Here is a 26,059-nt window from a genome sequence, read left to right as displayed (position 1 = left end):
CATTGTAAAAGTAGAATTCATGGCAGAGCTCTGCATTGATTTGCATTAAGATGCACAGATGTACCTAATAATGTGGCCAGTGAGTGTACTTTCTCATGTCAATATGTTATGGCTGCTAGGTGTACTTCCTAGCTTACTGTGGAGAGGTCCTGGCAAACGGCAGTGCTGAGATACTGGAGCGAGGCTCAAGCCTTAACGGTTTCTGCTTGATTAGTACATTTATGTTGTCATAGGAACAAAGTGAAGGGTTGTGCAGAGCTGTATCAGCAGGGAGAGGGAGGGATGGGCAACCTCCATTTTGTAGCTCACAACACATTTCATTTGAGAAAATAAGTGGTTTATTTGATATTTTTAGTGCTAAGGCGGAACCAAGTGAGGACACAGAGAGGGATTGAACTAAGACACGTTTGTTAGAAATAATAAATAACAGAAATCGCTCCTAAAAAGGAGGCTACAAAGAAAAACACGACAGGTAACAGAATATACTGAGCTACAAGGAACAAGCCCAAATGAATGCTAGACAAATTATAAGGAAGCCAAAATGTGAGCCACTAAACCAAAGACACCACACGTCTTAAATGAACCCTCAAACAAAAACGCAGGCCCACTAACCCTGAACCACACACACTCAGGAGAGACTAAGGGGATAAATGGACAGAAACACACCAAACCTCGGACCCAAGGTTGCTGGGAAATAGAGTCCAATTCACAGGGGTCAGGATTGGCAGGGTCAGGTAACTCATGAGCTCAGTATGTAGGCAGGCAGAGCGATGAGGATCTGGTAGGGAACTGTGGGGAAAGCTGGACCTAAATAGTGAGGGGAACAGGTGCAAACGGTAATGACGGATAATGGAAGGTAAAGCTAAAGGAAAGGACTAAGAACAGGAAGAGGGGAAAAGGGGCTACAAAAAGTCCAAAGGCGTGAAGTGTACCTGATGGCCAGATGGTAACAATTTTACTTGGTAAAATTAGATCCGGTGATGAGTAATGTGGGTGTAAACACAAAGCAGAACAACTTCCTGCCTGTGTGACCAAAAGCACATCTTGGCTGCAGCTGAGCTCATAACAGATGGAAGCAATTTCTGATTTTTTAACTTTCATTTTTGCTCCAAGTGGCTTAACCCAGAGGACGTTCTCTTTTTCGTCTTGTTGGCATTAACCAGACTTACAGGATAGCTGGCTATGGAAATGCAACCTTTGTGTTTCAATGTAATTCCTATTTGAGTTTAGCTCCTTGGATTATTTTCTGTGTGATATTAGTTGCCTGATTGAACACAGAATGGAAAGCTCGATCACGAATGACCAGGCTGGGGTTCCAGATAAATTACAGAATGGTAAGATGGTGCTTTCCTTTCTTTATTAGGATCAGGGATATGTTCTGGTATGTTGGTATCTCGGTCCGGTAGGTCAGGGGGCTAAAAGTAACACAAACCTGTCACTCTACAGCTTTAACTGACCGACTGTATGTAGTGTTTTAATGTGATAAATGTCTGATTTTAAAATGCCTAAACCCGGGGTCTCGATCTCTGGGCGCTGGAATGTGGGCTGGAGTTGTCTTCCAGCTGTAATTTCAAGCAGACCTCACTTTGGGTGAATAACTTAGCCAATGCCCCCCTGGTAATTAGAGTTTAAGTGAGATTTAAATAATGCTCAGATGTATTTTTTTAGAATAAACGATGCAATGGCATGAGTACAAAGAAAAATATGAACACGCTAATTAAGTCACACACAACCTCTACCACCAACCAACACTCAGGAACATTTACGGGAACTGTTGATGACTCACCCACAATGCAATGGAAAGACAGTCAGCACAAAGAACTAGGCTGAGAAAATAAGGAACCACAGTTGGCACTGAGTCATTCAGTTCCTTCCCTAAAATATGTGTCAATTGAGAGAGTGCATTTATTGGAGAGAAAGTTAGATTTAGAATCATTGCTTTTATGAACAGGGCACCTTAAGTCCCAGTTAAGTTAAATGAAGGACTTGATCTTTAACCATTTCTCTAAACTTGATATAACCTGATGTAGGGTGATCACTATCACCCTCAACATAACTCATGAAACCCTCTTTAAAACAATCATTTGTAGACTGAACTAAGTATCTACTAAACAAGTATCCCAAACCTTCCCTGCACTGGTCAAACATGGAGTTGAGTAGTATGAAAGGTCCCTGGTTTTAGATAGAGACAAACTCCACTCCAGCAGACATTTGCACCAACTCCTTCCCCAGCAAAGGGCTGTTGTGCCACATCTTCAGAACCAGTTTTCATACTGTAGCCAGAGCTACATGTCTGCTGCCACTTCACAGTGCCCACTACTGTAAAACATATCTTCACACTGAGGCTGGATGGGTCATATCTGTGGACCCTGAAACCAGGGTTCCCTGTCCTTCCTCCTTTGTTTGGCACTTGTTTGGTTTTTCAAGCTTTATCAAAACCCCTCTTATAAAACACAATCTCTGAACCTTTATACGCAGTTCCGGTTTTGTCGTCTTGATCATTTTGCCTGTTTTTCATTTAGCTGGAATATTTGCTGGAGCCAATGCTGTGAGTGGAGGCGTTGTTAACGCACCTCAGTTGATTGGTGTCCATGTAAACGGGGATCTAACGATCAGTGTCAAGAACACCTATGGTAATTGTTTAACCTCAATATATACATCAAATAAATTATATATAATTGTGCACTTGCCTAACAATAAACCAATGAAATGAGTTATTTATTGTTTGAATTTAATGTTGTAAGTTTTTCAGGATTTTCCTTGTTTCCATTTCAGTCAAATCTGCCAGGATGGAGGCTGTTCCTCTCAGCAAAGGTATGCATTTCACCACCAGATGGCATAAGGAATTTTTATTACCACAAATCCCATTTGACATGAATTAACTTTACTGCATTTTGTAAATAAATGTAGAAACTAATTTAGAGTTTGATGCCTGGACCACAATCCAAAACACATGTTTACTTGTGTGTTACATCACCTTTCATTTTAATGGCAGTCTGTCTGAGCTCAGGCCCTGAGAACTCGGCAGCACGTTTGATTTCTGGATACATCAGTGGACTGTTAAGGACTGTTCAACAGTTTCCCACATATTCCCGAGCCCATATGGCTCTATGTTCATTAAAATGCAGTGCTGCCTAAAAGCTTGAAGGTTACACAAATTCATCAGTTGTTGGCCTTTAAACACTTAGATTTCACTATAGTGGAACTGATTAATAATTTTCTCACAAAGTTCAGTCACCTATCTTTGAATGCAAACACAGAGCCTTTGGTGGAGGCTTCTTTTTCTAACCAATCATGATATCCTCACCTGTTACCACTGAACTTGCCTGTTTTGGTAATTTGCTGATGTATGTATTTAACCAAATTACTGCATTCTGCGGTGTGGTGTAAAGTGGTTCAGGTCTCCTAGATCTCCTAGGTTTCTTCCAAAACCTAACATAGCACACACACTGTACACAGAGTATTTCCTAACCCAATAGGTTATGAATACTGTACATGCCTCCATCTTTCCATTATCTTCCGCTTATCCAGAGTTAGGTCGTGGTGGCAGCAGGTTTAGTAAGGCTTTCCAGACCTCCTTCTTCCCAGCAATGATTTCCAGCTCTTCTGGTGGGATTCTGAGGCATTCCCAGGCTACATAATACATATAATCTCTCCAACGTATTCTGGGTCTACCATGGGATCTCCTACCAGCTGGGCATACCTTGAAGAACTCCAACGAGAGGCGTCCAGGAGGGATTCTTATTAAATGCCACCTCAACTGGCTTCTTTCAATGCGAAGGAGCATCAACGCCACTTCTTCAGAGTCTTCAGACTCTGCCTCCTCTTCAGAGGGCATGTTGGCCAGGCTCTGGAGCTTCTAAAAGTGTTCCTACCAGCATCCGACAATATCCTCTGTAAACAGTTCTCCTCCCTTGCTGAGTACAGTCTACGTCAAACCCTGCTTTCACTTTCTGAGGTGTCCAGTGGTTTTCCAGGACTTCCTGTAGGCCAACCGAAAGTCCTTCTCCATAGCCTCTCCGTACTCTTCCCGCACCCAAGATTTTGCAACTGCAGCTACCCGACCTGCAGCCTTTCTGGTTTGCCAGTACGGGACTGCTAATTCGGCAGACCCCTTACCTAACCTCCCTTACCACCGCTGTCCACCAGCGAGTCACCAGGTTGCCACCGTGACAGGCACCAGCTTCCTTCTGACCACAACTCAAAGCGGCCTCTTCCACAATAGGGGCTTTAAACATGGTTCACTCAGATTCCATGTCCCCAGCCTTCTCCTCATAATGCAGGAATTTCTTTCGGAGAAGGGAGTTGGATGGACAGGGGCCTCAACCAGGTGTTTTCAGCACAACCTCACTGCACGTTTGGGTTTGCCAGGTCGGTCCGGCAGCCTCCTCCACCACCTGATCCAACTCATCACCAGGTGGTAATGCGTTGACAGTTCAGCTCCTCTCTTTACACAAGTGTCCCAAGATGTACGGCACCAAATCTGACGAAACGATCACAAATAATCAATGACCTGAGGCCTAAGTTGATCTGCTACCAGGTACATTTGTGAACACCCCTATGTTCAAACATGGTGTTTTTCAATTCCAACCAATGACTAACACAGAAGTCCAATAACAAAGCATCACTACGGTTCAGATCAGGCAGGCCGAGCCTCCGAATCATTCCCCTCCAGGTTTCTACATCATTGCCCATGTGGATGTTGAAGTCCCCCAGCAGAACTGTTGAGTCCCCAGGCAGTACCTTCTCAAAGACCTCATCCAAGGTTTTCAAGAAGGTGGATACAATAAAGAGCCTTCCTTCAGCAACTTTAAGTTGCATCAAGGTGACCTTCTTGTTCTTTGGGGAGAAGTCCAACACAGCAGCACTCAGCAGGGGATTTGTAAGTATCCCCACATCCGGCCATTGCCTCTCAATCTTGGCAACTCCAGAAAAGGATAAAGTTCAACCCCTCTCTAAAAGTTTAGTTCCAGAGCCAGTGCTATTCGTAGAGGTAGGCTCAACTATATCTAGTCGGTGTAGCTCAACTTGCTTATGAATCCCTGGATTAGCATGCAAGCTGGGCAGCAGGCAAGGTCAGGGGTCTAGGCGTGTTGTTCCAAGGCTTCGTAAGTTAGTTCAAAATACTGTTACTCATGTAAATATACCGCTGCCTTTCAGGAGACATTCAAAAATGCAAAGCTCAGTCACAATTTTATTTGAGTGTGTTGCCTCTTAAAGCCTAATATGTGGTAAATCAAACAAATTATATTTGTGTAATTTCTACTTTTTAAGTATTTTTTATAAAACAAGATTCCAAGTATTTTGTGTTTCTGTTTCAGTCCAATCTCCTGCCAAGACAGATGACACCGATGTTGGTTCTCCCAAAATGGAAGGTATCGTGCGTTTCATCACTAAATGACATACAAACTTCTATTATTACAACAAACCCCAGTTTCCAGTGATTAACATTATTATTGTATTTTGAATAAATAGAAGCTCATTTAGAATTTGATGCCTGCATCACATTCAAAAAAAGTTGGGACAGACTTTTACACCTGTTACGTCACCTTTCCTTTTAATGCCACTTCTTAATGGTTTGGGAATTGTTGCAGTTTTCAGAGTTAAATATTTGCCCTTTCTTGCTCAAGTTGAGAAAACTCGGCAGCATTTCTGCATAGAATTAGTATAAGGCTTGAGTTTCAGGATTCAAAGTATGCCAAGTGGCTGTATCCATCACAGTGGCATGATGAGACCCTGAAAGTCACACACAGTCAACAGTGGTTTACCTTAATGCATTGAGATGGAGTCACTGACTCTTTTCAAAAATATTATGGACTTTTATCAATGAAAGACATAAACTCGACAAGGTTGTGCTGAGAATTTTCTTTTTAACTGATTGTGACAGGATTGTCAAAGTTGGTGAGTGTTGATGATGAAGCCATGATCTCTTTGATTGCAAAGGCTGCTCCTCTTAAAACCAATCACGATATCCACACCGGTTAGAGTTAACTTTCATATTTTGAAATTGTCCAGAGCAGTGTTACTTTTGTAAAATATTCAAGTATCTCTTACGAGTCTTATTATGCCTCAGTCACAATTGTATCTGAGTGTGTTGCCTCTTAAAGCCTAATCTGTTTCTTTTTTTACACAAACACAATGAAACTGGTCAAAGAAAACACTGAATCCTTTCTTTTTACATGTATCAGTGTTTGAATTTTCTTCCAAAACCTAAAGTAGCACACAGACTGTCCAAACATAACACGATGTGAGCAAAATGCTGTAATTCATGTAAATATACCTTTGTCTTTTTATCTTTGTCAGGAAACGTCCAAAGGTGCCAAGCTGAACTAAAAGATTACCTTCAGAAAGTAACTGAGAATTTGTTTCAAGGAACAGACGAAGCTGGATCATCGACTCCTTTAGACCAGATCTATACAGAGCTTTACATCACAGAAGGAGGCAGTGGGCAGGTGAACAGTGAACATGAAGTGATTGAATTAGAATGTACAAAGTCTACAGGTGAGGAGAGGAAAATCCACCTCAATGACATTTTTGAGGCTTTATCAAAGGAAGGGAACCCTCCCCAGAGAGTTCTGACAAAGGGAATTGCTGGCATTGGAAAAACTGTTGCTGTGCAGAAGTTCACTCATGACTGGGCAAAGGGAAGAGTCAACCAAAAGTTTCAGTTCATATTTCCATTCACATTCAGAGACTTGAATTTAATAAAAGATGCAAGTTTCAGTCTTGAGAGATTAATTCGTCACTATTATGAAGAAGCAACCGCTTTGGAAGCATCAGACTACATGAATTCAAATGTTTTGTTCATCTTTGACGGCCTGGATGAAAGCCAACTCCCACTGGACTTTGAGAATAATGAGATGTGTCGCAGTCTTACAAAGGAAACATCTGTAGACGCCATACTAACCAATTTAATCAAAGGGAAACTGCTGCACAAAGCCTCCATCTGGATCACAAGTAGACCGGCCGCAGCCAGTAAGATTCCTCCTGAGTTCATCAACAGAGTGACTGAGGTACGAGGTTTTAACGATGAGCAGAAGGAAGAATACTTAAAAAAGATTATCAGTGACAGGAATAAAGCTCAGAAGATCTTGAATCATCTTCAGTCAAAAGCACTGAGAAGTCTGTACATTATGTGTCACATTCCAGTTTTCTGTAGGATTCTAGCCACAGCTCTCCAGAGTCGCCTCAAACACACTCAGGACAGTGAGTTGCCAAAGACCGTGACTGAAATGTACACACACTTCCTCATCATCCAGACAAAACGGAAACAAAGGAAGGATTTTCCTGGTGTTGACAAAGGCAAAGATTTGATCATGAAACTGGGAAAGCTGGCGTTTGAACAGCTACAGAAGGGCAACATGATCTTCTGTGAGACTGATCTCAAAGACTGTAGCATTGATCTGGAAAATACTTCCCCTTATTCAGGAGTCTGTACAAAGATCATAAGAAAAGAAGATGGGCTCCACAGATATGAAAGTTATTCTTTTATACATTTAACTGTTCAGGAGTTTCTTGCAGCTTTGTATGTGTTAGAGAACTTCATAGATCGTGGAGAAAATTTGATTCACACAGGGAGAGTGAGTAGAGCACAGAAAGACCACGTCCACCTCCACAAGAGTGCAGTAGATATGGCTTTGGCCTCGGAGCACGGACAATGGGACATGTTTCTACGCTTCCTTCTTGGTCTGTCACAGGATAAGAATCAGAAACTTCTTCATGACGTGTTTGGATTTAAAAGAAGTTATCTGGGGAGCAACCAGCAGACAATCAAGTACATTCATACCCAGATCAAGAAACTTTCCTACTACGAGAAGAGCATCAATCTGTTCTACTGTTTAAATGAGCTGGGCGATCAGTCTCTGGTAGAACAAGTCCAAAAGTACCAGAGCTCAGGAGATGTTAGCAAAGCTTCACCTTCACAGTTCTCAGCTCTGGCCTTTGTGCTGCTTGTTTCTGGTGAAGATCAGGATGTGTTTGACCTGAAGAAATACTCCAGATCAGATGAAATTCTGGGGAGGCTGATTCCAGTTTTCAAATTATCAAAGAGGGTTTTGTAAGTATTTGGTCTAAAAAACCACAGATTGTGTTTAAGTACAGAAGGAAAATAAAAAAAATTTTCAAAAAATGACAAGTTTTCTTTTTTTACTTTAGGTTAAGTGACTGTAACCTCACTCACAGATGCTGTGAGTATATTTCATCAGTTCTTCGTTTGAAGTCTTCTGTTCTGGAGAAATTAGACCTGAGCAGAAACAAACTGCAGGACTCTGGGATGTTACTGCTCTCTGATGGCCTGAAAGACACTAACTGCAAACTCCAGAGTCTTAAGTAATATAACCTTTGTAGCTCTTGCTTTAAGATTTTATAAGTGTTTTGTTGCCAGAATTTATACACGTGAAATTTAAAGCCCTTTTTAAAGTCAGTGATTTCACAAATGTACTGTGCATCTTTTTTAAGGCTGAATAGCTGTGATCTGTCAGAGAGAAGCTGTGAAGCTCTGAGATCAGTTCTAAGCTCCCTGTCCTCCAGTCTGAGAGAGCTGGACCTGAGTAATAACAACCTGCAGGATTCAGGAATGAAACTGCTTTCTGCTGGACTGGAGAGTGTCAACTGTACACTGGCAACTCTGAGGTTAGAAGACAAATAATAATCAGTAAATTTCAATTTCATTTTTTTTAATGTTATATTTTGTCTTTTATATTAATGTTTAAAATATTGTGTCACACTAACATTAGTACCAGGACAAGCCAAACTTCTGTACACGTATCTCAGCTTTGTTCAGAGATTTTTATCAAGACCAATTAGCTTTAAGGTGTAGTCTGTATGATTTGTTGCCATCTAGTGGTGATGTTGCAGGTTGCAGCTATGTAAATGCTCCCACCCCTCACTGTCCTAACCTTGGGGTGCGTATGTAACCCGTACGTTTTTCAATTCTTCTATTAAAATAAATGATTTCCGAACAGCAAACCAAGCGGTGCTATAGCCTCACTAACTTGAAGCTGCTACTTCATCATCAAGACATGAACATTTCTCTCAATGTTGGGCTTGTTTGTTCTCGGCTAATAAACATCCCAGTACAACATGGTGACCCCACTCCTAACATTTGTGTGCATGTTTCTAGGCTGTCAGGTTGTCTGGTCAAAGAGGAGGGTTGGGCTTCTCTGGCCACAGCTCTCAGATGTCATCCCTCCCATCTGAAAGAACTGGACCTGAGCTACAATAATCCTGGAGACTTGGGAGTCGCCAAGCTGCTGTCTGCTGGACTTAAGGATTCACGCTGTAGTCTGGACACTCTCAGGTATTGAAAGACAAAAAGAGCTCACACATTGTTTTGCTGTCAACCTCACAAGATGGGATTTTTGTTTTTTATATATAATGTTACTTATACTTGAAGTGTTTGTCAAAAACACTCGTTTTTGTGCCACAATTGTGTTTTTAATTATACTAATTAATTACATTGTATGTGTCATTTTGTCAACCTATAAATTGTAAAGTATTTTCTTAGATCACTGTATCATCCATCCACAAATCTAATAATCCACATAAACTTGTTCTATTGTTTTACACAGTTACATTTTAGTGGGATTATTAATGGAAACAGTTGCCCATTTCTTTCTTTTTAGAAAATGTAGCTATAACTCTGTGAATCTTTTTTAGGCTGAATAGCTGTAATCTGTCAGTGAGAAGCTGTGAAGCTCTGGCCTCAGTACTTGCCTCCCAGTCCTGTAGTCTAAGAGAGCTGGATCTGAGTAACAATGACCTGCAGGATTCAGGAGTGAAGCAGCTTTCTGCTGGACTAGAGTCTCAGCACTGTACCCTGGAAAGTCTCAGGTCAGAAGACAACTGTCAGTCCAGTATATAACTATTCAAATGCTGCTGTAATAAAAGATGAACCTCAGAGAACATGATAAAAATATGTCAAATTTCCCCTTTTAGATTATTCTTAAAATCAAATTTTGGTACATTTTTCTTTAATCAGTCCCTCCAGAAATTTGAGATTTTAACTTTTAAATTCAACCAATCATTTCGTATGACCTTACAATTAAAGACATTGAAATATGCATCACAATTCTTTCATAAAAGCTGTTGTGAAATCATCAATAAACACAAAAAGACCTGCAAAGTCCTTAATAATATATTAAGTCTTATCATGTCATGGAGGACGAGGGTCAGCATGGCCACTCTGAGCCGTCTGCAGCTATTTAGCCCCGATACACAGCAAAATGTGATACACAGTGATACACTGTGTACAGGTGTGGTAAAAGTACACAAATTCAATAATCAAGTAAAAGTGTAAGTGTTGGCCTAAAAATGTCTGCTGCCAGTAATTGAAATATTTTACTCAGGTCAAAGTACTAAGCAGATTATCTACATTTAGTTTTTAATAGAAAAGGTAATTCACCAAAAACAATGTAGTTTAATTAACATGTTTGGTAACATACATGTAATTAGACTGTAATAACCTATAATATTTGTAATATAATGATTAAACATTTAGGGTCAAACATCATTGTTGGTAAAGGTGGAGCTGATTTTAACCACTTTATGTGCTAAAAGGTGGTTAATGCGAAATGATAGAGACGCCATTTATTAGTTCATAATATTTGTTTAAAACTATGATGGATCGGTTTATATACAGGTGTATTGTTGGGGGTCAAAAATACACATAGTCAAAGGCCCAAAGCTTGAGGTGAACACATGTTCACATACAATAAAAATGCAATATGTCCAAAACCAGGCACACAATATACTAATAAAAGATAAATCCGTACTTTTTTGAAATGAAAAGCAAACGACTTAATTTACGTATAGACCATGAAATAACTGCAGTTTTAGTCTTAATTTAATCTTTATAGTTTCTTTATTGTCCCATGCTGCATGTTTTGTACATTAAAATATAATGTGTGTGGGTGTGTGTGTGTGTGTGTGTGTGTGTGTGTGTGTGTGTGTGTGTGTGTGTGTGTGTGTGTCCAGGCTTTCAGGTTGTCTGGTCACAGCAAATGGTTTTGCTTCTCTGGCATCAGCTCTCAGATCCAACCCCTCCCATCTGAAACAGCTGGACCTGAGCTACAATCATCCAGGAGACTCTGGAGTTCATGTTCTGTCTGCTGGACTGAAGGACTCACACTGTAGACTGGACAGTCTCAGGTAACAAGGCTGTAAACTCACCATCAGAACCTCAACACGTCATGTTTTACTAGAAGCTTCTGAAGCCTCTGACAGCTCATTGTAACGTTGTTTCCTTCTCTAGGGTGGAACATTGTGGAAGCCAGAGGCTGATACCTGGTCTGAGGAAGTGTAAGTGTGTTTTCACTTTGATTTATGAAACAAGGCAGCACATGTCCAATTTAAACCAGAATGAAGGAAGGACGACATTCTCATTTGTGGATTGGTTCATTATATTAACAGGTGATGGTGGTAATAAAAAGCAACAGATAAACTCACCAGGAATGTTGGATGATAGATTATTGCTGTTTGGTGTCTTCTTCTCTCCATCAGGGTTGTGTGAACTCACTTGGGATCCAAACACAGCACACAAAAATCTCCAAGTCAGTCTCAAGAGTGTGACCTCTGTGAACAAGAAGCAATCATGTCCTCATCATCCAGACAGATTTGACTACTGGCATCAGCTGCTGTGTAGAGAAGCTCTGACTGGTCGCTGTTACTGGGAGGTCGAGTGGAAAGGAGATGTTTCCATAGCAGTGACTTACAGAGGAATCGCAGGGAAAGGACGCAGTTTTGGCTGCAGGTTTGGATTCACCGATCAGTCCTGGACTCTGTGCTGCTCTGATGATGGTTACTCTGTCAGTCACAATAACAAAAGAACAGAGCTCACTCTGTCCTCCTCAGTCTCTAACAGAGTAGCAGTGTATGTGGACTATGCTGCTGGCGTTCTGTCCTACTACAAGGTCTCCTCTGATGAACTGATCCACCTCCACACCTTCAACACCACCTTCACTGAACCTCTCTATCCTGGGTTCTGGGTTGGACCATGTTCATCTGTGTCTCTCTGAGAATCCTCACAGACACAGGGCGAACATGCAAACTTTACACAGAAACTTTACAGGTGTCGAGTGTGTTCAAACCCATGATGTAGCTGTGAGGTAGCAGTGCCAACAGTGGTGGAAAGTAATGAAGTGCAAATACTTTGTTACTTAAGTAATTTTTATCACGTATCTGTACTTTACTTAATTAGTTTTATATATAGCTACTTTGATTTTTACTCCAGATTTCTAATCAAAGTTGTGTTACATGTTTCAATCGTGTTACTTTACACATTTCATAATAAACCACTTTTTCCATTTTATTAAAAAACCAAAACAATCACTAGTGAGAGATGAATCTCACAGCAAAGCCAGTTCTTCCTGTAACTGCGCTGAGCAGTGGTACAGAGCTGCTCCCTGCTGATTCACACATTCATATGATTGATGGACTGAGGACACATTTTGTCCTTCTGAAGGAAGCAGCCACATGCACTAAATCAGGTGCAAAGAACAAACTAAATCTCCAAGAGAAGAACAGACCTTCACCCTCATGTTCCCTCCTTGTTAAGGGATCTCTGTGGCTTTTTCACTCTGGGCATCTTCACCTTATGTCCAGCTCTCTGGACATTTTCTCAGTGGTTATATCGGTGTTCACAGTGTGATGGTGCAACATGAACAGTTTAACCACCATTTACGTCTGTTAGCATTTCTACGTAGTAACAGACGTAACCTTTAAATTAAACATAAAGCAGCACAGGTCCACTGAAAGGGACAGGTAAAAAAAAAAAGTCAAGTACTTTATCTTCTAATACTTTAGGTAAAATATCAATCATGTACTTAGTTTCACTTAAGAAGAAATGTCAGTATGTACTTATACTGCACACTCAGCAAACTCACTCCCCATATTCAAAAAACTCCTCTGCACTTACATTTATTTAGTAACTTGCATCTCGTGTAATGTGAACACTTTTCTGATAAGACTTTGCTTTGATGTTTTCCCCTCGACTTAGATTTTTGCTGCCTTGGGCCTCGATTGTAGGTCGTGCTGAGTGCTAACCACTCCGACACTGTTAGCAAAACTCGGAGTACCCGCTGCAAACTTAACAACTTGTTTTATGTCAACTTAGATCTCTTCATCTTTCTGCTGATATTATCTTGTATGTAGAAAAAAGTTTAATGAACTAAACTAAACGTTCATTTTCTATTTCACACTCCTGGATTTATCTTGTGCTCTTATTATAGAGGCTGTGCAGTGTTTCCCTGTTTCTTTTATCAGCAGGTAACAGATAGACACCATGGAGCTCAAAGAGAAAGAAAAGCATGATAGAGTCCACAGTGTACGTGTGGTGTTAGTGAATAACTTGGGAGGAAACGGACGAAAACACCTTCACCATCTTTATTTAGTAGAAACAGCTCTGACTGACGCAACAGTAGAATGAGTTTCAAACAGAATCATGGAAGTATTGTATGGGAGCATTTGTTTATTTCTGCCTCAAACCTGAGATGATGATGACCATCACAATGTGGAACCTGGCAGCAGAAACACTAATCTACATAAAATCAAACGTTATCCTGACGGCCATCATTTCAGTTTCCTGGCAGTTTCAGTCCAGCTCAAAAGTTTAGTCACACTGAACGAAAACATCAGATTGATCAACGTTGTTAAAGTTGTATCATAGCTGGAAACTTTTGCAACGTGACTCCAACCAGAACAGTGTAAATGTCAGCAGTAGTACAGTATTGTGCCTACAGGACAGTAGCTGCAACTTTAAAATGTAGAAACAGCTTCCTGTCAGTGCCTGTTCAGTCAGTAGCTTGTGGTTTATTTTAACCTATTCGTCACCAAATTAAGTATTTGGGGTGGTGGGGGTTGATTTATGGTCTCCAGTAGGAGACGTAACAGTAATTTCATAGTAATTACTAAAGTAATAACCAGGTATGTATCTGGGTGTAAAAACCAAACAGTTTTTACACAGCAAATTATCTGGAAACACACCTGGTCATTTCCTTGTCATAAGCATAAAGAGAGCTGCAAAATACAGGACTCTTAGTCATATCTGTGACTGAGCGAAGCCATTTTATGCCAAGTACAAACGGGTCCTTTAGCATTTTCTAGCTTTAGTTCACGGTTAATACACTGAAACTACTGTAACTCTGTCTATTGTCTGGTCATTTCTTTTCTTTTTTTTTTTTAAATTACCATGAATTTATGGAATAATAACTCATGGTACATTGTTATTACAGAAGTATTATCATTATTGTAAAACTCCAATGTTACCCCCCATCACCTTGTTGTTACACATATGTTACTTTGTGTCTGATATTACCTTACTAACACCCTCTTATTACAATAAAGTAATACCACAAAGAACTACAGTGTTTTTACCTTTAGATGTCAGGTCATCATTTAACAAACCCTGAGTTGAAGCTAATGTTGGACCATTTGGCAAACGCAGGTCTTCAGTGTGAAGGTCCAGCCTGCAGCCAGTTAGCTTAGCTTAGCTTAGCTTAGCACAAATACTGTCTGGCTCTGTCGAACAGTAATACAACCAACTACCAGCATTCTAAAGCTCACTAATTAACAGCTTGTTTGTTCAGTACAAACAACAACGGGTGGGTAAAAATGACAATCTGCCAATTTTACGAAGAGGTTATTTCCTGCTTCTGAGAAGCTGCTGCATGTTTCTCAAACTGTCTGTACTGTAGTTTTATTTTTACCAGACATGTCAATCATGTCACCTACTGTAACTCTGAGCAACACTTTAAAGTTACTACGTACACGTTTTTTTACTGTGATTTACTGTGATTTTGTGAGATTTACAAAGGCCACAGGTAAAAAAGAACAACCCCCCAAAACTGCTCTGCCTTTGGTAACGGTGATATTTTTTCAGGATGGTTCTGGTAAAGGAAACAAGAATAAAATGAAATGTTTGAAAGATAATCCACTTCTATTTACAGGCCAATTAACAAAGAAATGTTTTAAACCTAGAAGTATTTTGTCCATGTTGTCAATTATTTCTAAGGTTATTCATGATGTAGGTCCTGGTTATCCCAAAAGAGCTGTTCACTCGCAACTGGATTTGCTTAAAGCTCTTCATTTGTCACCTGAAAGGCTTCATTAGTTCTAACTGACTAATGTCATTTGTTGATGATCTGGGGGAAGAGAGTACATTTTGTTATGAAGGTTAGATAATTAACAAGTAGATAAATAAGATGGTCTCTTTGAAGAAGTCACAGAAAACAGGGGCACTGTATTTAGAGGAATGCTTGAGATCACCTTCCAAAGGAATATAGCAGATGGTGGTTTCTGCAGTCACATAATCTACAGGAACTGTACATTATGAAATGTTTTAGCGTCACAAATAACATAAACTTGGTTCCTTAGTTGAGTTTCAGCATAAATGGAAGGAGTTTGAGAGAAGTAAGAAGACACTGACATGCTGAAGGGTTCTTGTCATCCTGCTAACTTCTTTCAACACTGCATCACTCTCATCATTTTCAACTCTGAATGAGGACGACGTATCCACCCTCTTCCTCTCTAACCATCCGACCACCTGCTGTCTGGATCCGATCTCTTCCACTCTATTTCAAGCGGTTGCACCCTCACTAATACCAGCTATTAAACAAATCATCAACACATCTCTCCCAGCAGGCACTTTTCAAACCTCATTCAAGCAGGCCCAGTTTACCCCACTGCTACTACCCCACTAACCAAGGTATTCTGGCAGGGACATGTTTCTCACTCTCATAGCCTCTCTACCGGTGTGCCACGGGGTTCAGTTCTTGGTTGTCTTCTTTTTTCTGTCTATACTACATCTCTGGGTTCTATCATCTGCTCACATGGTCTTTCCTATCACTGCTATGCTGATGACACACAGCTCTTCCTGTCCTTTCCACTGGACGACTTCACTGTCTCATCACGCATTTCTGCCTGTCTCTCAGACATCTCTGCCTGGATGAGGGAGAGACACCTTCAGCTCAGCCTCTCCAAGACCAAAGTCCTTGTCTTCCCAGCCAGACGTTTGACACAACACAACATCAGCATCAACTTTGGATCTACAGTGATTGTCTCCACTAAATCGGCCAGAAATCTGGGGGTCATCATTGACGACCAACTGAGCTTTAAGGACCACATCTCCTCAGTCTCTAGGGCAGCAGATTTGCCCTCTACAACATCAGGAAGATGAAACCCTACATCACGGAATATACAACCCAACTCACTGTGCATATGCTGGTCATATCTCGTCTTGATTACTGCAACGCTTTGTTGATGGGGTTACCAGTATCCACAATCAAACCCTTGCAGATGATCCAAAATGCAGCAGCTCGCATCATTTTTAATCAGCCAAAAAAGACCCATGTCAGACCACTCTTCAGATCTCTACACTGGCTTCCTGTAGCTGCTCGCATCAGGTTCAAATCTCTGTCTCTTGCTCACAGGGTTGTTAACTCGACAGCTCCAGTTTACCTCAACTCACTCATTGCTGCCAAAGCAAAGTAAACCTATGCATGAATTCCACACAGATGTGACTGTGGATGTGTGAATAAGAAGAAGTGTAAAGCGCTTTGACTACCTATAGGTAGAAAAGTGCTATATAAGTGCAGACCATTTAGCATTTACCATTTATTACGCTGAGTCCTCTCTTCAATTCTTCAAAGAGTAACAATACTAAAGGAGAGGGAACATTTCTACAATAATAGTCACCTGTGGTTTGCACACACTGGGCATTTGGTCTTTTCTGTGCAGATGTCCAGAAGACCAAATGGTTTGATAGAAGATTAAAGGACTCCAAAAACCCTTGTACCACAAAGGTGGTGGCTTCAGACATAAGCTATCGCCAAAATACAGCGGCAGCTTTTATGACCGAAGTGTTTCATCACTCTTGAGACCGTTGCAACCCAGAGATGACCATCAATTTCTCAATGACTTATCATTACACAATTGTTATACAGTATGTGCCCAACTACACTTAGAACTGATGAAGCCTTTAAGGGAAGTGAAACATTTGTAAGAAGCTCAAGCACGTTTTGTCTGCCTATGAAAACCATCAGGATAAAGGACTAAATAGATAAAGATAGTTCTATCATTTTACCTGCAACTTTTGCTGTCAAAATGAAGTAAACCTACGCATGAATTCCACACAGATTAGGGCTAAATGATTCTAGTAAAGACATGAATTGACAGTGTTTAAGGGACAGAAGCTTACAGCTGGTCTAACCCTGCCATGTCCACCTTCACTTTAACAAATAGTGTGTCATCTTTGACGTAAGCCGCATTTTGTGGAGTTTCCAGCTTGTTGAGAGGAATGAAGCGTGAAAACCCAACGGCGACGTTGCTCACCGAGTCTGCCGCAGGTTGTTGAAAGCTTTTGGATGACGGATCAGGTCTGAAGTTTAGACTCTGGTGGTAACCAGCACCACTTTGATCCAGAACAGACAGTGACACAGTCTGTTTAAAAGGCCACACCAGCAGAGCGTCAAAGTCTCCTGGCAGCAGGACCACATAAAGAGACAGATGAGTCCCTCGTCCATCCCCGTCCCCATTCAGGTATGCTTTGAGGGCCATTTTGTAGCCACAGCGTCCAGTGTGGAATGGCACACTGGTCAGACAAGGTGATTGACCTTTGGCTTCGTCCTCCTTCCTTCTCTTGAAGTCCTGGATCTTCCAGATCAGTCTGCCATCATAGGATGTCGTCTCGAGCTCCTGCAGGTGGTGCTTGTTATGGTTGAGCTGAACAGTGTGGAGATCTAGGAGACCCGAGTGACGATTCAGATTCTCCTCCAGAGTTCCTGGAAGAAGGAAACACCAACAACATTTACTGAAACGTCGTGTTTCACCTCTTCAGCTGTACGTCTCATTGAAAACAGATGATCCATGCTGCCTTAAAGATTTGAAATCCTGTGTGTCAAAAACCTAAAGCACAGGAAAACTTAATTTATTGTTGAACACATTTCTAAAAGGCCAATTCCAGAATAATGACAAAGATGAAATTCTACCAGCACACTGAATTATAAACTGCATGATCCATAAACAGGAAAGACCAGATCGTATCGACCCTCTTTTTAGAAAACTGGTGTCTAGACTCTCAGGCTTTCTTACCCAGGTGTTCTCTGAGGGTCTCAGCTGCTGACACCTGCTGCATCACAGCATCAAGAGACTTTCTAAGCTGCTCCACTTCCTTCAAACTAGAACCAAGTTCCCGGGACACCTGCTGGATGTCCAGCTGGACGGTGGACAGGATGTCCTCCTGCCTGCTCAGAGTCCTCTGATCACACAGAGACAAAATGCATTTAGTCACTGGTGTCATTCAAACAGGTGTTTTTGTCTAAATGTACTGATACATTTAGACATTAAAAATCTTTTGGACAATGGAGAAATGAACGTAGGGATAAAAGGATGGTGGTTGTGGAAAGAAGGGAGGACTAGAGTTGACAGTGAGAATTAAACCTGAGCTGTAGAGACGATGCGTTCGTGGCTGCTGCTCTGCTCCAGCAGTGGTTGGACTTGTTTGTGCAGACCAGCGAGCAGTAAACCGTCTCTTTGGATGTCCTGCTGCCTTCGCAGCGCCTCCTCCTGGAGAACCTCCACCTGAGGACAGAGACAATAATCTGGTAAAGACTTTGTGTTTAGTTCGAAATAATAGCAATGACGAAATCTCATAGAGTAAGCCCACAGTGATGGGACTGTCACGATTCCTGTCCAAGTCGTGTTTATTTTGGACAACTTGTGTCTGTTTCTTGCCATTCTCCAGTTCAAGTCACCTGACCTTCCCTGTCGACTCACACACCTGGTCCCAGGTTCTGCAGTTTTGTTATGTATTTTCTTTATTTTCTTTATTTTAATAAGTGTGTGGCTCACAGATTCCCCCTGGTTCCATGTCGTCTTTGTGTTGCTTGTTCCCTGTATTTTAAAGCCTCCAGGTGTCTGTTTGGCTGCCTGAAGCCTCGGCTGCGGCTGTGAGTGAGGCGGCGTGTGGTAAATTTTGTCATGTGGATAGAAAATTAGCAAACAGGGAAAACAAGATGGGCTTATTCTAGAGGACAGAGGATTCTGACAAAGAGAATAAGAAGTCAGAGATTGTGTCGTGTTTAGAGGACTGCTTAAGATCCCCGTAGGCACGTTGTTGTTACAAGGCCCAAAGCAATGTAGTGGGTCCTGGGGTCACAAGATCTACAAGATCTTTACAAGAAAAAGGGTTTTATTGCTTCACAACTGACAAGGGACAAGAATTATAACTTTCAACTGCGTGCACCTGGTTTCTTCATCCATGTTTTGTGAGGGTGGTTCCTTTCTTGAGTTTGACTGTAAATATTAGGGGTTTGAGAGACACAAGTCAGAAGAAGACACCAATATCCATGTGTTCTTCTCCATGCTGCAATGTATTAAATTGAGATGGTTCATCACGCTAAGTTCTGTCTTCAACTTCAACTCTTTTAAGATCTAGTAACACTTGACTAAGGACGAGGGACACTCGCCGCAGCAAAGTTGGGGTTTTAGTGTCTTGCTCAAGGAATCAAAGGGATCAAACCAACAACTGCGAGATTGGTGCATGACAGCTCTACCTTCCTCCACAGTCGCCCCGTAACTGTAGGTACGTTATATACTGTACCTGTTGTTCCAGGTGGCTGTTGCTCCTCAGGACCAGCAGCATGTGATGACTGACAGCTTCGTCTTCATGCAGCATCACTTTCCCTCTTTTATCCTGCAGCAGAAAATGCTTCTTGTCAGGTTATGAACACAGAAGACGTCATAAAGTCCATGCACAAGTGTTGTATTACTTCTTTAGATTAACTCACCTGTAGAGAGCAGCCGAACTTCTTGTAAGAACAGTCAGATAGGACTTCAGGACACGACTCTCTGTGCTCAGGTAGCTGGAAGAAAAACACAATGTAACCGTGAGTAAACCATGTCTGAAGAACTTCTTGACATATTCTAATCTGGAACACTTGGCGTTTTAGCAGGTGTGTTAATTGCTGTGTGGTATTTGACCGATCACTAGTGTTCAGCTCTCCAGGCACATTCTGACATTTCCAGGACAATAAGAAACTACTACCACCTCACCGGGGACATTTTGAGAGTAGAATTACAGCTCTGGAGCTAAAGTTACACACTAATTCCTCTGGTGGCAAAAAAACTGCAGTGGAAACAAATTTTATGAGGATCACAAGTATTGTAGTACCTTTCACCAACTGAGACCTTTAGTGGCACGGAACCTTTCTTTGTCTCATGCACATGTCTCATGTCGTGTTCAAAAGTTCGCCCCCTCTTTTCATTCGATGCTATTTTGGGTAAAAACATAATAAAAAATCATCTGATCATAGCAGCTCTTAGTATTAGGCAAATACAACCTCAGATGAGCAACAAGATGTCACTTTTTTCACTGTGCTATTGATTATTTAACAAAAATGAAGCCAATAAGAAAAAGCATGGGCAATACTAAGTAGCCCCCTAATGCTTCCATTGGATTTAAGAGGGTCAGTTGCAGCCAGGTTCTGCTAATGCTCAGCTCTTGATTAACTGATCATCAGCAGGTCTGCAGACATCTATTAGAGCAGAGGTCTGGAGCATTCCAGTTCAAATCAATTTGGAGTTTAACGTTCTACAGTGAGCAACATTATCCACACACATTATTCATAAAACATTAAAGACAGTTGTCAATCTTCCCAGGAGTGGACATCAGAGGACATTCACCGCAAGGTCAGACCATGCAATGCCCAGAGAAATATCACAAAACCCAAGGGAAAATGGGAAATGTTAAATGACAGCACAATTAGAACAAGACTGAACAAGTACCGGAGAAAGTCTCAGTCTAGACTCTGTCTCAAAAGAACAAGAAAGCACCACTGAGGTTTGCAAAACTGCATCTGAACAAAACAAAGACTTCGGGAACTATGTCCTATGGACAGATGGGTCCAAAAAGTCCTGGTCTGGCCTTAATCTCCAAAACCAGACTCAACCTTTTAACAGAAACACCTCATATCCACTGTGAAGCACAACAGTGGACCTGGAGACCTTACAGTGATTAAGTCGACCATGAACTCTTCTCTATACCAGAGGATTCTAGAGACAAATGTAAGTCCATCTTTCCAACAGCTAAAGCTTGGTCCAAACTGGGTCATGTAACAGGAAAAAAAAAAAAATCAAGGCTTTGGAATGGCCAACACGCACTGAGGATGGTGGAGCTGCCCTGCAAAATGCTCGCTGGGCCCACCAGGAGCAACTTAGGCTTGTGTGTGACACTTTGACGTATGGACAGAAGGAACCAGTTTTGAGCCACTGATCCCGTTTTTACGACTCCTCTCTGCCTCCTGAGCCTGATCCATAAATAACTCCAAAACTTTTACCAGCCGGTTTATGATGTGGCTGCAGAAGAGGAGCTCACCTTGTGTCTGGGAACCTGCTGAGAGCATCTCCTGGGACAGTCCACCTCCACATCTGGACAGGAGCTCTGCACATGATCCTAGAGACACAGTCATCACAGACACATCCCTGAATCAAGATCAATCAATTTGAGCGCAGTGAAAGCAAAAAATTTCAAAGTTGTAACTGTAGTAAAGTGTACAGGGTTTGTAATGGACTGTACCTGCATGAGACTGAGTCTCTGCGGCCCTTTGCAGTGTGGACAGGGCTCCATGCGGTGAGGACAGGTGTTGTTCAGGTGTTCATGCAGGTATCTCCTCTCCAGCACCATCTGGCAGCCTGGGTTTGTGCACTGCAGCTGCTCGTACAGACACGACCTCAGGTGATCCTGCAGCAGTTAGAGGTACGTAGTGTTACTACCCAATATTGTAATTTATCGTAGTTTCTATCCTGGTTGGTCTTTATAGTGACAGCAGGAAGTTCCTCAGCTGGATGATGTACAGTGGTCTGTGACTCTGTACATGCTCGTAATTCACTCAATAATCCATAAAACGCTGGTTTCTAACCTGCAGATGCTGCAAAGTGACCACAGAGGTGCATGCTGGGTTGTTGGTGCAGAAAACTTCCAAACTGGAGATTTCGCGTTTGCAGCAGTTGTCCTGGAAAACCTGCAGACACACAACCATTAATTAGTGATAATTATGTACCATGTGCAGAGTCAAAGGACGGATGAATGTCTTCCACTAACAGGTACTGTGTGTGTGTGTGTGTGTGTGTGTGTGTGTCTAGTTCTGACCTCAGCTGGTGTGATCACAGTTCCGTCCACAGGACAAACTGGGCTGGACAGTGACGAACTCTCCCTGAAACATGAAAAGTGGAGTTCAGGATCTCACCACGTGTGTGTGTGTGTGTGTGTGTGTGTGTGTGTGTGTGTGTGTGTGTGTGTGTGTGTGTGTGTGTTTTAAGGTGGACTGTGGCTCACATTTTGCTAAAGTGTTTCTTAAGGTGGACTGTGTCAGCATCAGTGTGTTTGAAGGTGGTCTATGTGGACTTTGGCTGTATTTTATGTTGTGTGTTTAAGGTGGACTGGCTCTTACAGCAGCGCTTGCAGGCAGTGGAAGCAGTAGATGTGTCCACAGGAGTTCTGCTGGGGGTTGAGCACGACTCCTCTGCAGATGGGACAAACGAACTCCTCCTTCAACTGCAACACAAACTTCAGGGAGTGTTGGATGAAGGTCAGCTCAGACTCCCAGGAGCGCACGAGGCCCGTCGACCTAATGCTGGACTCCTCGGGGACCAGCCTGGACTCCCCAGACCTCCTCACAGACTGCTCAGACTCCGAACTGAGCCCCTCACATCCCCCCTCCATTGTAGCTCCTGTGGCTGTGAGTATCCACGGATTAAAAGTACAAAAAGTATATTTTGTCACAATCGGTTTTTCCCTTCGAGCAGACTTTTCCCTTTTCCCAGCTCGTCATTATGTTCTGTGAATATTGTCATTGTGAAAGTCACTGGCTTTGACGTTTGTCTTACCACCACATAAGGAAGCAACATTGGGTTTCAGCTACTTCAGTAAAAACACTGTACGCCCTTTAATGTGCAGTTTTTTTTTTTCAAACATGTTTTTTAATCTGAGTTTAAAACCTTTTTAGATCATTTTCCAACTGTGCCCCCCGTTTTCAGCGTGTGCCCAGTTATTGTGAAGACAATGTTTTATTACAACTTTCACTTAAGTAAATGACGTGAATACTTATACTAAGATATTCTATTCGGAGAATCTCTTAATTTTGGGCAGCTTAAGTAAATTACAGAAACCAAAGCAATGAATGAACCACTGAATAAATTCAGTGTAATAGGACCAAAACCTGTGACGTGACGTGACGCACAGGTGAGGTTACCTGTGGGGGCTTCAGTGCAGAGCAGGCCTGGCTGCGTGGTCCATCACTGGCAGCGTGGTGTGAATTACTGCAGATGAAGTGAGCTCAGTTCTGTATTTAGAGGAGTTGGGTCTGCAGGGGAATCCCCGCTGCCGCCGTCGCCCTTTCTCGTTTCCACTGAGCCTTTTCGCTTTAAAACCGCCTCGATCCCAGTTAATAAGCAGGGACAGCAGGTAAATCCCTCTGACGTCCGTGCCGCCACCCGCTGACCCGCTTTCAGCTCCTGGTCTTCACGCCGATCATCGCAGCCTCGTTACTTTCTGTTTCCGCACACAGCCAGTGCAGCGCCTCAGCCGGATCCGTTTTTCCTCGAGTTCCTCTTACCTCAGCACGTGGAAGCCCTGTGAAATCCCCAAACCCAGGTCCACACAGCAGCCTGTCGGTCCCAGCTGATATTATTGATCAGTATTGGTGATTTACTTGTGATCGATGGAGCAGCAGCAGCAGGAGGTGGAAATTAAAAGTGCAGGAAGTGACTTCACAGAAACAACCTGCTCGTTCCCGCCTCTGAACCCAGTAACAGAAGGAGGTCGATGAAATACTGCACAGATAACTAACATCAGGCAGTTTTTACATTCAAGAATATTGAAAACATTCTGCATTAGTGAAGTAACACAGAATACTTCAACCTTCTGTATTCAAAATCCAAATGAAGTAAAAGTATTTCAAGTCAAATGTGGTTACGGCATCACAGTAAAGTACTTGTTCTGGTCCTCCACAGGGTCACTGGATGAGCAAAGGTCTGAGCAGCTATTGGAACCACTCAGAAACTCGATGCCTTTATGTGACTTGTACTGTGTTTGTCTCTCTGTGGCCACTTTGCAGTGCCGTCGTTTTTGTCTGTCCGTCTCTTTTTGGTCCTTTTCAACTGTTGCTTTTCTATTTGTCTCATTTTTTTGTCTCTCTGTGGTTGTGCTGCATGTTTTTTTGTATTATGCTGTCTTTTAACTGAGCACTGTGACTTTTACACAAGGCCCGTTTGATAACCCGAACACACACATCACATTTTCTCTTGAGGGGCAACTTTACTCATTTTTTACATGTTTCCTGTGGTTGTGGTTGGAGGCGGTGAATATGTATGAATGGTATTAAACTGTACTATGCATTGTAGCTGCAAAACTCCTCCAGAGCTTTTCGAGTGATGTCACCATGAGGTTATTGGAAATAAAAGGTCAGGTGAGACCCCTGGCTCTGTGGTTTTTGCAACATGAGACTATCTGAACTGAAACCTCCCTGAAAGACAATATGATCTAAAAAACTCCACTGGCAGCAAGTTGAAAATCGGTGAAGTCGCCCTTTCATGACATCAGCTGCCATTTCCGAGTACTTCTTCCTGTACTGTAAGACATAGAAAATACAAAACAAAAACAACTTCACAGAAACACAACAGTGAGATGGTACAAATGTAGTTTTTAATGAGAACGAGAGACACCTCAGCACCTTCGTCTGCACATCAATATTTAACAAGTTCTACTGAAACTCAAAAGACTCCAATGATTTCGGTTACATTTGTGACATATGTTTGTCCAAAAAGCATTAAGAGCACTTTCACAATGTTTTTATTTTTTTTTCATTTTTTTCATTTTTTTAACACTGAAATCCAAACTTGTAGCACCAGGAAGAGGAGAAAGAAAGGACAGACTGAGAAAACATGGAAAGCTCTGAGGACATGAAGACGGCTACTCGGAGGAAATCAAAGTCAAGACGACCGAACAATTCAAACACTCGTGAGAAACATTGTTCTCTTGGCTGATGGAGACACTTCTATAGACACTGAAGGTGAAGCTTAGTGCTTCAAATCAACTGGAAAACCAAAGGTTCAGCAGAGATCCACAGTTTGTCGGAGGGGCAGCAGGTTACAGACACCAAACTGTACATACTGATGTCTGATGGTACTGTACACAACACATGGCTTCCAGTGTAATATCACAAAGGTGTCACGGAGCTTATTTATTGCTGGTTGGGATGGAAACGCTGCCATTGCCGGGTGACAGTAAACCACGTACAACTTGGTTTTCAGTAACTGAACATTAAAGTAATAATTCTGGTGATTCCACCGCCGCCTTGCTGCCACAAACCACACCAACCCAAACTCCATGAGGTGCTGCGCTACAGGTAAATGGTGCCACCTTAGATAAATAGTGTTGTAAAGCAGCACTGGTAACTGTATTTGCATGCTAACTGCTAATAATTGCATGCTAGTTTTTAATCAAACAAGGGTCAGCGAAACCTGGTTCAAAGTTAAAGCTACAGTATGTAACTTTTTGGAAATTTGTTGTGAGTGGTCCACAGTAGCCGGTGACGCCTCCCATGGATTTAGTGAACAGCAGCACAGAGATATTTCGTGGTTTTAGCGAGGCTCGACCGATCGAGAGAACGGAAACAATTTTCTTCTTACTTATTATGTTTTACAGGTTCCAATCAATTGCAATTCGATATTGACTGATGCCTGAAGGACTGTGAAGAGTGTAGCAGATGGTAGAACAGCTTAGCAGAGCACAGAGTACTGGATTGGACAGACTAAACGTTTGTCAGTTACTGCACCGCTTAGCAGAAAGACAAAAGCTATTTTTCTGCAACGGCGTGAACACACCTTACACACTGTTCGGTCTGCCCGGATGATTTGTTGATATTAATAAAAACACTGAACATCACCAGAGCGAATCTTTAAATACTTACCAACAGTCACGCCAGCTTTCCATTGGAGCTGCCGTGTCTATCATGACTTATCTTTTCTAAGGGCTTAAAAATGTAGGGTTTGCCGCAAAAAGTGGTTC

At 42.0% G+C, this 26,059-nt stretch overlaps 2 protein-coding genes across 2 annotated transcripts; one reads left to right on the top strand and one right to left on the bottom strand.

The window, feature by feature from the left end:
• Positions 1-1,049: 1,049 nt before the first annotated feature.
• LOC137124446 (NLR family CARD domain-containing protein 3-like) lies at positions 1,050-14,039 on the top strand. The gene is made up of 12 exons (XM_067499476.1): positions 1,050-1,334; positions 2,523-2,633; positions 2,776-2,814; positions 5,322-5,375; positions 6,304-8,056; positions 8,155-8,328; positions 8,458-8,631; positions 9,122-9,298; positions 9,658-9,831; positions 10,975-11,148; positions 11,252-11,298; positions 11,500-14,039. The coding sequence occupies exons 1-12, from the start codon at positions 1,280-1,282 to the stop codon at positions 12,012-12,014; spliced, it is 3,447 nt and encodes a 1,148-aa protein (XP_067355577.1). The 5' UTR covers positions 1,050-1,279; the 3' UTR covers positions 12,015-14,039.
• A 145-nt stretch (positions 14,040-14,184) lies between these two features.
• Positions 14,185-24,581, bottom strand: traf5 (Tnf receptor-associated factor 5). Its single transcript, XM_067499515.1, has 11 exons — positions 23,244-24,581; positions 22,443-22,728; positions 22,142-22,205; positions 21,912-22,013; positions 21,569-21,733; positions 21,368-21,445; positions 19,782-19,856; positions 19,595-19,687; positions 18,433-18,573; positions 18,085-18,250; positions 14,185-17,774 (listed from the first exon to the last, which is right to left on the bottom strand). Exons 2-11 carry the CDS (start codon positions 22,712-22,714, stop codon positions 17,188-17,190), a joined length of 1,743 nt encoding a protein of 580 aa, XP_067355616.1. The 5' UTR covers positions 22,715-22,728; positions 23,244-24,581; the 3' UTR covers positions 14,185-17,187.
• Positions 24,582-26,059: the final 1,478 nt, after the last annotated feature.

This window comes from Channa argus, chromosome 3, assembly GCF_033026475.1.
Source record: "Channa argus isolate prfri chromosome 3, Channa argus male v1.0, whole genome shotgun sequence".
NCBI classification, from domain to species: domain Eukaryota; kingdom Metazoa; phylum Chordata; class Actinopteri; order Anabantiformes; family Channidae; genus Channa; species Channa argus.
This window is presented reverse-complemented; position numbering and strand designations above follow the sequence as displayed.

Bases quoted from the DNA above. Each gene is read 5' to 3' on its own strand.
- LOC137124446 (XM_067499476.1), top strand. From the start codon at position 1,280: ATGGAAAGCTCGATCACGAATGACCAGGCTGGGGTTCCAGATAAATTA. The intron at 2,815-5,321 runs GTATGCATTTCA...TTTCTGTTTCAG, and splicing joins GGCTGTTCCTCTCAGCAAAG to TCCAATCTCCTGCCAAGACA. The intron at 11,149-11,251 runs GTAACAAGGCTG...TTCCTTCTCTAG, and splicing joins TGTAGACTGGACAGTCTCAG to GGTGGAACATTGTGGAAGCC.
- traf5 (XM_067499515.1), bottom strand. From the start codon at position 22,714: ATGGAGGGGGGATGTGAGGGGCTCAGTTCGGAGTCTGAGCAGTCTGTG. The intron at 21,446-21,568 runs GTACAGTCCATT...CTGTGTCTCTAG, and splicing joins AGAGACTCAGTCTCATGCAG to GATCATGTGCAGAGCTCCTG. The intron at 18,574-19,594 runs GTACAGTATATA...CTCTGTCCTCAG, and splicing joins ACAGCCACCTGGAACAACAG to GTGGAGGTTCTCCAGGAGGA.